At 49.0% G+C, this 12,553-nt stretch overlaps 1 protein-coding gene across 2 annotated transcripts in view; it reads left to right on the top strand.

Annotated features, from left to right (window-relative positions):
* Positions 1–8,349: 8,349 nt before the first annotated feature.
* The window catches only part of IL13RA1 (interleukin 13 receptor subunit alpha 1), a 56,755-nt gene continuing 52,551 nt past the window's right edge, over positions 8,350–12,553 (top strand). Inside the window, exon 1 of one of the 2 annotated variants that reach the window (XM_057719164.1) lies at positions 8,350–8,556. In XM_057719164.1, coding sequence (XP_057575147.1) covers positions 8,478–8,556 — 79 coding nt within the window. In that variant the 5' untranslated portion in view covers positions 8,350–8,477. Of the gene's footprint in view, positions 8,557–8,690; positions 8,953–12,553 lie in introns of those variants that run through there. The other variant, XM_057719165.1, reaches the window with a different exon arrangement.

The following is a 12,553-nucleotide window of genomic DNA, read 5'->3' as shown; positions in this document are numbered from 1 at the left end:
TGAAGTTATACTATATTAGTCAAAGTAGGCCCTGAGGCCAAATTAGTCAAAGTAGACCCTGAAGCCAAAAGCCTTCATAGATTAATGAAAGCTACTTCATAATGATTAATGCTTGGTTTACTGTGAAGCTATAACAGCTCTAGATTTACATGCATCTGATGAAATAATCTCAAAAATACATATATATAAAGCGAAAATCAACAGAATTATAAGGAGAACATAGTATGATGGTGGGAGATTTTAACATGTCTCAGTAACTGATAGGGCCAACAGGAAAAACAAAACAAAACAAGCAAACAAAAACCTCAGCAAGTACATGGATCTGACCAACACAACCCACAAACTTGATATAATGGACACACGTAGAACATTGGGCCCAATCTTTGCAGAATTGTTCTTTAAGCACTCATGAAACATTTACAAAATAAACTATACATTGTGTCATAAAGCAAAATTTATCAAATCTACACAAGGCTTGGTACCATCCTGGGAAGTGAGGATGCAGAGAAGTTAAGTGCCGGCCTTTGCTTCCGTGGCTGAGAAGCGGGGAGGCTGACCCAGGGTGCACACAGCCACGGCCCAGCTCCAGGAATACGACCCGCTACGTGGTCGTGCTGCAGTCATTCTGCTGTAAGCTGCACAGAGTTAGAAAAGGTAGTTCAGGTAAAAGGCTGTGGGCGATATGGCGCAATTTGGAAGCTAAATCAAGATGGGTTTTGCTGCTCCCCCGCCCTTCCCCAAGCCTGGTGTTTTCCAAGCGAAAAGGGAGCCCTCACCTCCTTGCTTGCTGAGGGAAAAGTCCAACAACCAGATAGGCAAAGTGACCTCTGGCGATGTGCAAATTAGAGAATTGATTCCGTGGGCGGTATCACAGCTATGCAAAGAGCCCGCTCCTCAGGAAGGCACCGTGGATTGAGGCAAGAAGGACTGGAGGCTTCTGTTTTCAAATGTAAATAGTAACTACCCTACACAGTCAAGACAAACAATGGAGACTTTTCAGGGTAAGAAGGTGCAAGCGACTAACATGCAAATGATGCATTTGAATCTTTAAACTAAAGAGTCCTGAGGGGTGAGGCACTTTTGAAGGCTGTGCTTGACAGTGTGGAAAAGATTGGTCCTGCCTGGGCCAGGGAAGGGATGAGGACCTAAGTAGGGTTTTACACCCAGGGTGGGGAGGGTGCAGTGAGAAGGTTGCAGGGATCCCGGTGGAGCCCTGGGGTAGCGGCCCCAGTGACAGCACCTCAACCTGAGGCCAAAGGAGGAGCCTTTGGATTGCCGATGAGGCACAGAGGCCCTTCCTCCAAAGTGTAGGAAAGCAGAACAGGTCCAGTTCCATAGAGGGAGGGTTTGTGGTCTGAAAGGAGTGAGGCCACAGAGCCCCTGAAGGGGATATTGAATGCTCTCAAGGCGGGAGAGAGAGAGAGAGTAGGGGTGCCAGGGCCCAGGTGTATGCTTTTTTGCAGCACAGCGCCCCAAGTCTTTTGGCCCAGGGAAGAATCGGCCTCACAGCCTCTACGCTCTGATGGTGGAGCCCACAGTTTGCCAGAGGCTGTCCCTATCCCTGACTGCCCAGCCTCAGTCTTTTCCCCAGCCTTCTTCCCTCTGGGCAAGAAGTAAGAAAGTCTCGATGATTCATCCTAGACAGCCAGATCTCTCAAACACCACTTTTATTATGCATGTCATCACCTTGATCATAAAAGTCTTCTTATTGCTTCTGACATCCAGCCTTAAGCTGACTGCTGTTCTCTTATGTGCTCTCTGTCCCTCCCTTCCTCCCCCCACCCCCGTTCTTTCTCTAAGTTCTGGTCATCCTTCAAGGTCTAGTTCAACTCCCATCTACTCCAAGAAGACTTCAAAAACAATTCTAACTATATTGGTCTGTTTCCCCTTTCTCTGAAACCTATGCCACAAGATAGCATTTTTGCCATTTATGTTTGTTTCCTTCTCTCTAATTGTTTTATATAGCTTTCCATAACTTAGGCTGGAAGTTTCCCAAGGGCAACAGCAAGAACTGTAGCCTTTGGTGGTTGGTGGGTTGGTATCCCTCATAGCAACCAGCAAAGTGTAATTTATTCATTCATTCAAATATATTTATTGAGTATGTGTCAGGCAGGTACAGTTCTGAGTGCTGGGGATACAGCTGGGAACAAATCAGAAAAAATTCCCCGCCCTGCTGAAGCTTACATTCGAGTGTTAGAGAGACAGATGACCCAGGAAGGGAGATAGGGAGGGTTGATGGGATTTGCAATTTTCAATGAGGTGGCCAGGGCAGGCCACAATGAAGATCTGAATGAGGTGAGGGAGTGGGGCAAGTAGCAGTGGAAATAGGCAGGGCAAAGGCCCTGAGGCAGGAGTGCACTTGGCCTGTGTGAGGAACAGCCAGGAGGTCCCTGTGACTGGAGGAGAGCGCACTGGGGGAGGGCAGTGGGGGAGAGGTTAGAAAGGTGGGATGGGAGAGAGCCTTTGAGGCCATTGGAGAGTCCTGAGCAGAGGAGTGCCCGGTTGAATTCAAGAGTCACTGTAGGGACTGCCCTGGTGGCGCAGTGGTTAAGAATCTGCCTGCCAATGCAGGGAACACGGGTTCGATCCCTGGTCCGGGAAGATCCCACATGCCACGGAGCAACCAAGCCCGTGAGCCCGTGTGCCACAACTACTGAAGCCTGCGCGCCTGTGCTCCACAACAAGAGAAGCCACCGCAATGAGAAGCCCATGCACTGCAATGAAGAGTAGCCCCCGCTCGCCGCAACTAGGGAAAGCCCGTGTGCAGCAATGAAGACCCAACACAGCCAAGAAAGAAAGAAAGAAAGAAATATATATATATATACATTTTTTTTAAAAGAGTGAATTTAAAAAATTAACTACTGTCAGATTTGAAGACGTAGAGGTGAATGGGCTTCGGGACATTGACCCAAACAGATGCGCCCAGCACTGTGCTACTCTGCCTCAGGCTAGACCCAAACAGTCCTGTCACAGGCCTCTTGTGCAAACAGCCCTCCCTTGAGTGCACCCTGCGAAACTTCTAGAAGAAAATCACTTGATGAAGAGCAAGACCCTTTAAGTCAATTAAACCCAAAGGGATCATGTTACATTCAGCTTCATATTCTCTGTGGTGCTATACAGTGTCCTCCCTCCAGCCACTCCAAATAAACCTATAACCTAGTCAGAGCAGTGTGCTTGTGTGCTGCACGCATGGCTTCCAGAGAAGTCCCCTGGTTGTTGTCCCTTCCAATCAGATTGCTGGCCCTAAGCTCATTCTAGGTAGAAATCCTGGAGTTACCCTGGATGGAGTCTCCGGCCTCCAGGAACTTGCATCAGTGGCAGAAACTGACATGTACACAAACCTCTGTATTATTTGCTATGGTAGAGGAATTTGTCAAGTGCCCTGGGCACACATACAGGAGAGACTAAACTATTTTGCACGTGGTGATTAAAGAAGCTTAAAAATTGTGACATTTGAGGAATAGAAAAGCTTTCTGAGCAAAGAGAACAGCAACAGGAAAGATTTGTATTGAGAAAATATCAGAGGTGACAAACAGGGGCCAGGCAAGTAGTGAGTAAGGGAAGCAGGCCAGGCCAGGGACCTTAGGGCCTGTGCAGACAGGAGGCCTGTGCCCTCTTGATAAGGTGGCAGCCCTGTTTGGTGCCCTTTGACAGCTGGCACAATGGAACGCAGGCCCAATGTTATCAGAACTTCTGGTTTCTTAAGAGCAGCTAAAGATCTGGGGTGTTACCCAAAATCTCCTGTTGTTTTGGTTTCTGGTTTTTTGGGTTTTTTTTTTTTTTTTCATTTTTAGCGTCTACATCGAAACCAATTCAAACATGAGGTGAACCAAACAAAATTGCCCACAAGGGACCTTCAGCCTGAAGGTGGCCCCTCAGCTAGGAGGGCTAGAGCTCCCAGGGACTTGGAAAGCCTGGCTGGAGGTGAAGCTGGGAAGAGTTTGCGGAATGGGTCAGGAAGAAACAAGCCTGCAGGCAAAGGAGTTGGGACTGCCTTTTGTGGCATTTGAGGGGAGGGGGTGTCACTGAAGAAGCTTAAGCTGGGAGTGACATGGTCAGATTTACACATTGGGAAGGTCTGTCTCCTGGAGGGTGGATTTGAAGACTGTTGTGATCTATAAGGACCTGAACAGAACAGTGGAGGTGAGGAGGGGGAAGGAGTAGATCTGAGCGATGTTTTCCCAAGTGACTGCATGGCTAATTGGTGGGGCTGGCAAACTACGTACACTAGATATAGGGAAGGGAGGTGTCAAGGGTAAGTTTAGCACTAATCTCTCACTGATTTTTGGTGGACATGGGGGCAGCTGGCTGGGTAGGGATGAAGTGCAGAAGATAACAGAGTATGCTAGCTCAGAATTTCTCAACTATTGTCATTTGTGCCAGGTAAGTCTTTGTTGTGGGGAACCATCCTGCGCATCGTAGGATGTGTCGCAGCATCCTTGGCCTCTACTCACTAGATGCTGGTAGCACACGCCCCCACATCTCAAGTCGTGACTGCCCAAAATATCTCCCGATGTTGTGTCCCCCGCAGAGGCAAAATCGCCCCTGTTTGGGAACCACTGCTCTAGGGTCAGGAGGGAAATTCCCTGTTTTGCTACTTCCCTTTTCTCTTTGCACTGCAGTCGTGGTGAGGGTCTGTTCTGGTTTTGCTTAGTAAAAGGTAGAAGACCTTTTGTGAGATTTTTGCCTAAGGAGCCAGAATTCTTGGCTAAGCCCTTGGTCTGTGCTGGGGTCTGTGTCCTTTATGAACTCAGGAGGGGGCCTTTAACTGGCTGGAAGGAGATCTGACTTTGGAAAGAGGGACATCATTCTCTCCTCCCAGATACTTTCTTGTTTGTGTCCTTTCCTAACTTCGCTTACAGAAAAGAAGAAAGCCTTGGTGAGAAGGGTAAAGATCAAGAAAGCCAACTGGAGGCTCCAGTCAGCCCAGAACTCCAGCCACACCCAGCCAAAGCGAAAGAACTGTGATTGGGAATCTCACACCCAAGCCATCAGGGCTCAATGGATTAAAGGTTAAAGCTAAACTTGACGTTGACTCATCAGGACTTTGATAACACAAAGCCCACATGAGAGCTCTTTGTTTATTGCAGTTCCTGGAAAGCCTTCCATTTTTCTTCATCTTCTTGCACTCCGAGGCAGCGGCCGAACTCAATCCAAGATCCTCTTTGAGTAAAAGTACACAGAGATTACAAATAAAAGTTTGATGTTGGAGAAACAGCATTCCTAACCCTCGCCTAGCCCTGCAAAATTTGTTTTTCAAATGTTGCTTGACGTATAGGGTCTAGAGGAAATGGAACTGACTGTAAGTCTTACTCATGACAGGAGGCCAGGACTGTCGAGGCCATGCCACCATGCTTGGTTTTCTTCCTCACAATGCCCACATTCTCAGGGCCTTTGCTGAAGGCTAATGAGAAGTCGTGAGCCTTATTTTTCTAATCATGTACTGCCATTACTGTTCATTTCATTAAGCACTCGCTTGGTCTCTGCCAGACAGTGCCCACGATGGCACTCGGCCAGTCCTCAGGGGCTCGTGTTCCAACTGGAGACTTCTTAAAAGGCAGATGACATAATCATTTTGGAAACATTATTATAAACTTATAGTATAATGTTTATAGCAAATGTCAACAAGTGTATGCGTGTGATGATGGGGGAGGGGAGATCTTAGGTTAGAGAGTGGCTGGCCTATTTGTGGGGGGATTTAGAAATAATAGCAATCTCTCTCAGTTCTGCTGTTTTCCATAGTTTACAGTATGTTCATAAACATTATTTGGTTCAGGAATATACATGGCAAGGATTTGTTCTGAACCTTGAACCACAAGACTCAATACTCAACATCTCAAAATTCAGCGCAGGCAGGCCTGCCTTCTGGAAGCCTCTCCTGCCTCTGCCCTCCCATAAATTGTCCCTTCTTTGTGTCCCACAGTTCCCTGTTCTTGCCCTATGATCACCCCTCACATTGGCTGCAGCTCTTTGTTGGCAAGGCCTGCTTTCTTTAAAAATGTATATTTATTCATTTATTTCTTTGGCTATGCCAGGTCCTAGCTGTGGCATGTGGGATAGTTACAGCATGTGGGATCTAGTTCCCTGACCAAGGATCAAACCCAGGCCCCCTGCACTGGGAGTGAGGAATCTTAGCCACTGGACCACCAGGGAAGTCCCAGGGCCTGTTTTTAATGTGTCTACCACAGTTTCTGGAAGGGCAATAACGTTTATTGAAATTGAGGGCCTTAATTCCAAGAGTGAGGTCTTTGTTTCAGATAGGTTCAACATCCCCATGCTCTTTGAGTAGGGTCTAGGCTAGGTGTATTATCAGCATTTTTATTGCTATATTTTTTTGCAACAGATTTCAGGTGTGTACATTGCCTTAATTCAACCAAAATACACCCGTTAGTGGGTTTTCTGATAACACTGGGCCTGCGTTCCACTGTGCCAGCTGTCAGAGGGCGCCAAACAGGGCTGCCACCTTATCAAGAGGGCACAGGCCTCCTGTCTGCACAGGCCCTAAGGTCCCTGGCCTGGCCTGCTTCCCTTACTTACTACTTGCCTGGCCCCTGTTTGTCACCTCTCATATTTTCTCAATACAAATCTTTCCTGTTGCTGTTCTCTTTGCTCAGAAAGCTTTTCTATTCCTCAAATGTCACATTTTTTAAGCTTCTTTAATCACCACATGCAAAACACTCTCTCCTGTATGTGTGCCCAGAGCACTTGACAAATTTCTCTACCATAGCAAATAATACAGAGGTTTGTGTACATGTCAGTTTCTGCCACTGATGCAAGTTCCTGGAGGCCAGAGACTCTGTCCAGGGTGACACCGCAACATTTTACATGACCTAATCCCAGACAACTGTGAATGTTTGTTACCTCATAAGTGACTTGGCAGTTGTGATTAAATCAAGGGTTTTTTAAAATTAATTTTTATTGGAGTATAGTTGATCTACAGTGTTGTGTTCGTTTCAGGTGTACAGCAAAGTGAATCAGTTATACATATACAAATATCCACTCTTTTTTAGATTCTTTTCCCACATAGGTCACTACAGAGTATTGAGTAGAGTTCCCTGTGCTCTACAGTAGGTTATTAGTTACAAATCAAGGATTTTGAGATAGGGAGATTATCACGGATTATCTGGTAGGTCCAATCTATTTTTCTTTCCTTTAAAATTTAAAAAAAAGTTTTTTAAATTTGTACACAATTTTAAAAGGTTACACTCCATTTAGTTATTACAAAATACTGGCTATATTCCCTGTGTTGTAGAATGCATCCTTATAGCCTATCTTACACCCAATGGTTTGTACCTCTCACTCCCCTACCCCTTTATGCCGCCCCCAACCACTAGTCCCTTCTCTATATCTGGTAGGTCCAGTCAAATCACAAGGGTTTTTATAAATGTAAAAGGAAGGCAGGAATGCCAGAGTCTGAGAAGGAGATGTGACGAGGGAAGCAGAGGTCTGAGTGGTATAGCAACCAGCCAAGGAATGCAGGCAGTCTCTAGAAGCTGGAAAAGGCAAAGAAATAGGTTCTCTCTTAGCACCTCTAGAAGGAACACAGCTCTGCCTACATCTTCATTTGTAGCCCAGTGAGACTTGTGACCTCCCGAACTCTAATATAATAAAACTTGGTTGCTTAAGTCACTAAATTCATGGTAATTTGTTACAGCAGCCACAGGAAGCTAAAGGGTTCCCGTTTTCCTCCACCCTCAGTGTCATTAATCCTCACAGTCACCCACTTGCAACGTATTCAATGTGTGTCCTTCCTGCTCACCTTCTATCTCTCAATGTATATCTGTCAAAAAGAAATCTGTAGGAAGTTGATTGTCAGCTTTAAAAAATCGAAGTACATATGGCCCTGTCCCTCATATTTAGAAATTTGCTTTTTTTTTTCCTTTGTCCTTCGACTCAACATTATGTCTCACCAGCTTTCAAATATACCTTTCGTCGCGTTCACAAGGCACGCTCCCGCCAAGACGCCTCCTTGGTCTTCCAAGTCCGCCCTGTGAGGTCAGGCCTGGGATTACTAACCCAGGAGTCAGAGTTTAGGAAACAGGGGCTCAGAGGGCAACGATCGGAAGCCGCGTCTCCAGACTCCCAGGCCAAGGCTCCTTCCCGGAGACCGTCCTGTCCCGGTGCCCGGGACACGTCCGAGGCTCCAGCAGGCTGCACAGCCCGCACCGGGCCGGGCGGCGCGGCGGCCGGGCCGCAACACGGTCGGGGAAGTTCCGTCTGGCCGGCGGTCGGCCCCCGGGGCCGCGGTGGCGGCTTGGCTGCCGGGGCCAGGTGTCGCGCCGCGGAAGCCGCCGCGTCCCGCCCCTCTGCCCTTGCCGGCCGAGCGGGGTTACCTGCGGCCGGTGGGCGGGGCTGCCCTTCCCGTCTGCGCCAGCCCCCGGGTCTCCGGGGCGGCGGAGTCGGGAAGTGGGAGAGGGAGCGAAGGAGGCGGAGACTGCCGCGGCTGCAGCCCCGCCGGGCTCCGAGCGAGGGGCTGCATGGAGCGGCCGGCGCGGCTCTGCGCACTGTGGGCGCTGCTGCTCTGCGCCGGCGGCGACGTGGTGGCCGCGCCCGCGGGTGAGTGCGGCCCCCGGGGCCCGGGGCGGCGGGGTCGGGGCCGAGAGGCCGGCCGGAGCGCCGCGGGGCCCAGGGCCGCGGCGGGGGTGGGCGCCGGGGGCCGTCCGCACGACGCCCCGCGCCCGCCGCCGTCTCCCCCGCCCGGCTAGAGGTGGGGGACCCGGAGCGGCCGGGCTTTCCCGGATCCCGGGCGGCGGGGGCGGCGGCGGGGCCGGAGGACGACGACTTGTCGCCGCACTTCCCTTGGCCGTCGGGAAGCGCCGAGGAGCCTGGCGCCGGGGCCCGGGGCCGAAACGAGTCCGTGGCGTCAGAGGGCCGCGGGGCCGGGAGCCGGAATGTCGCCGGTGCCCTCTGGAGGGGATGAGGGGCCTGGAGGCCGCGGGGACGGCGACCGAGGTCCGGGTGAGCCGGGGACGCGCCGGGGCTTCTTGCGCCGCGGGTGCAGCAAGAGGGTGGGAGTCGAAGGGACCCTCTAAAGCTGCTAGTTCCTTTAGTAGTAGGAAAAGGACGCGAGGGTCGCGGCCTCCTCTGGAGTGCAAGAAATCCGATAGGAATCCCGGAGCCACATCCACCTGGATGCCTTTCTTTTTTTCTTTTTCTTTTTTGTTTTCTTTATTAACCTTTATATTTTGGAAGAATTTTCGATTTACAGAAAAGTTGCAAAGATAGTACAGAGAGTTCTCGTATACCCCTCACACTTGTGCGGCAGTTGAAATTGATCAACCAGAGTTGCTGTGAAAAGTTGGGGGCTAATGAATTCCTCAGGGACAGCTTTTGCCATGAGCGGCCCTCTGGACATTTTTGGTGACAGTAGCTCCAGATTCGATAGGTTTTATTGTCTCATTGACACAGACACACAAGATGTGTTTATTGCATTTTCAACCAGTGTGTTGTGCTTTGAAACCCAGGTTGAAATGGTGATTAGGAAACCTCGATGTCCTCTATTGATTCAGTCAACAAAACATACGCAGACAGTGTTCTAGGGGCAGAGAATGTAGCAGTGAGCAAAACAGATCAAGTCCCTGCCCTTTGGAGCTTATATGCTGTTGGCAGTCAAAGGAAGGCAGAGTGAGTAAAATATAAGGTATGTCAGATGGTGATAAGTACTGTGAAGAAAAACAAAGCAGGGAAGGGGTTTGCCATTATAAATAGGGTGGAGTAGGAAGACCTACACTGAAAAGATGGCATTTGAATAGAGACTTGAAGGAGGTTTGAAGTTTGTCAGTGATTCAACTGCCTGCCTTGTTTAGTACTGAGCCAGGCTCTGTAGGTTGGCTTAGAGCCTTAGAGTATACTGCGTGATTGTTGCCCCCCAGGTGCCCCTCGTTCCCTTGAGGGGCCCTGATGGCCATAATCGTATGGGGAAGCTGCCCTCCACAGAAGGGAGGGGGTCACCCATCCTTCCAATCTCCTGATTTTCACAGTACTACTCCAACCCCCTCCCTCCTGCGGACTTCCTCCCCCACACACGTGGAACAACAAACAGCTGGCCCTCTAGCTAATACTGGCAACCCCCAGCTTAAGCAGTTTTGTCACAGAAGTTCATTGGTAACTTGGTTACTTAGAAATACAGAAGCTTTTTTCCCATTGGAAATATTGATAGAATTCCATGGTGAAGAAAAAAAACCCACCAACAACAGTCGGGGACTTGAGTTTTACTGATCTGACATTTCCCAGCTGTGGGACTTCAGGGCTGGTCATTTCCTCTCCCTTGTGCAGCAACTTTCTCATCTGTGACAGGAGGTTGAACTCTAAGTTTTAAGGGCTCTTCCAGCAAATCTTTTGAGTGTTTATAAAAATGATTAGGTTACCAGTTTAGTTTAGTCTATCTAGATTGGTAGTCCACATTGTGGCATGTCTTATTAACATTCATATAGTGTTTACTCTGTGCCGGGCAGTGTTCTAAGTTTTCCACTTGAACTATTTCATTTAACCTTTACAGAGAACCTCTCCTGTAGGTGCTGTTATTAGTCCTGTTTTGTATGGGAAGAAGCTGAGGCACAGCAAGGCCCAGAGCTCTCGTAGGTGATAGAGTGGAGGAGCACGGCTTCGCACCCCGGCCGCCTGGTTCCAGAGGCCATGCCCCTAACCAGTATATTCAGTGCCTCTCTCTGCAGAAGTGAGGGGAGTGCTTGGCTGAGAGAGGAGCTGGGCCCCTCCCAGAGCATCAGGGCAGGACTGGTGGGCACCCGTGCGAGTGTGTACAGGTCGTTGGTGTGAAGCGAATGATCATGTATTGGAGACTTGCTTTATAATTGCCAGACTGCATAGTCCAGACAATAAGTACTGCAGGTGTTCAGAAGAGGGGAAACTGAGGGCTGGTAGTTTCGTGGAAGAGCTAAAATTTGAGCAAGACCTTTCGGGTGGGTGGCATTTGAGTAGGTGGAGGAGACATTATTCCCAGTTTGGGGGAATAGCAGCTGCAGAGGCCCAGAAGTAGGGTGAGGGTGCACTAGGAGCCCGGCTTGGCAGGAGAGTGCATTGGCAAAATCAGTCCAGGCGGAAGGGCTTCATTTGCCCTTGAAGCTGAGCGGGGCGCAGCATGAGGGAAATGACATTGGAGGAGAAGCCAGCAAGGAGACGACTGAGTGTGCGGAATCACCAGAGTGCGAAGCTACACAAGGCTCTAGCGTTGGAGGTGGCCACCAGAAAGGTGTGCTGTGCACGCCTTCTGTCCAGGCCTCCGCCTTACTGCTGTGTGTGTGTCTGCCTGCCTCACAGGGCCCAGCAGAGCACGTTAGTGTGATGGGGATGATTAAGAGAGGTGTTGTAAAACAGCACTTAAGAGGTCCATGACTGAGTAGATGTAAAGGAAGGAGATGGATGACTCATGTATGACTCTTGTGATTTCCTTGACTTTTCCCGAAATATGCATGCTTCTGCCAGCTCCTGTGATTGAACAAGAGAGAGCAAAAACTTTTAGTTAAGCAACATGCCTTATTAGAAATAGCATCGATCATGTTAACTCCTAATTAGAATGGGATCTTGTGCCAGGTGGCCACACAGACTCACTTGAGGTTTGAAGTTTAGTTGAGGGAGCTACTTGAGCCCTTCTCGCCTTCCCTCTCCCCTTTCTGGTCAGTGATGAACCCCTAAGAAATGGTTGGAATTAGATGCCTAAGGAAAGCTTATCGGGCAGATAAGCTTGAAGGCCATGGACGCATATCAATTCCATAGAAAACCAAAGCAACTGTTTAGAACCGTTTTGTCTCGTCAAAAAGAAAGAAAGCACATAGCACACATTTACATAGCACTTGTTCTGTACCAGGCACTGTTCTGAGCTTCTTATCTGTATTAACTCATTTGAGCCTCGTAATAACCCTTTTTCGTTAGTTTATTGTTATCATCCTTATGTTATATAGGTGCAAACACTGAGGCAGAGGGAGGTTAAGTAACTTGCCAGCTAGTAAGTAGCAGAGCTGGCATATGAGCTCAAGCAGTCTGGCTCCAGAGTCCGTGCTCTTAATCACCACACTACACTGAAATGATGTGTCTTACAGATGCGTAGCTGTTAGAGACTTTTACAAGAAGCACAGTCTCCACTTATTTATGTATATATCTGGATGTATTATACCCACATACATACATTCAGATATAAACATTTGGAGATTGTATTTAGTTTCTGCGAGTGTGTGTGTTTTTTAAAGTATAGGGGGACTTCCCTGGTGGCACAGTGGTTAAGAATCCGCCGGCCAGTGCAGGGGACCCGGGATCAATCCCTGGTCTGAGAAGATCCCATATGCCATGGAGCAAGTAAGCCCGTGCGCCACCACTACTGAGCCTGCACTCTAGAGCCCGTAAGCCACAACTACTGAGCCCACGTGTTGCAGCTACTGCAGCCTGTGTACCTAGAGCCCATGCTCTACAACAAGAGAAGCCAGCCACTACACTGAGAAGCCCGTGCACCGCAACAAAGAGTAGCCCCTGCTCACTGCAACTAGAGAAATCCTGAGTGCAGCAGCAAAGACCCAAGGCAGACAAAAATTAATTAATTAAT

This window comes from Hippopotamus amphibius, chromosome X, assembly GCF_030028045.1.
Source record: "Hippopotamus amphibius kiboko isolate mHipAmp2 chromosome X, mHipAmp2.hap2, whole genome shotgun sequence".
Taxonomy (NCBI): Eukaryota; Metazoa; Chordata; class Mammalia; order Artiodactyla; family Hippopotamidae; genus Hippopotamus; species Hippopotamus amphibius.
The sequence above is the reverse complement of the archived record's forward strand: the minus strand, read 5'-3'. Positions and strand labels throughout refer to the sequence as shown.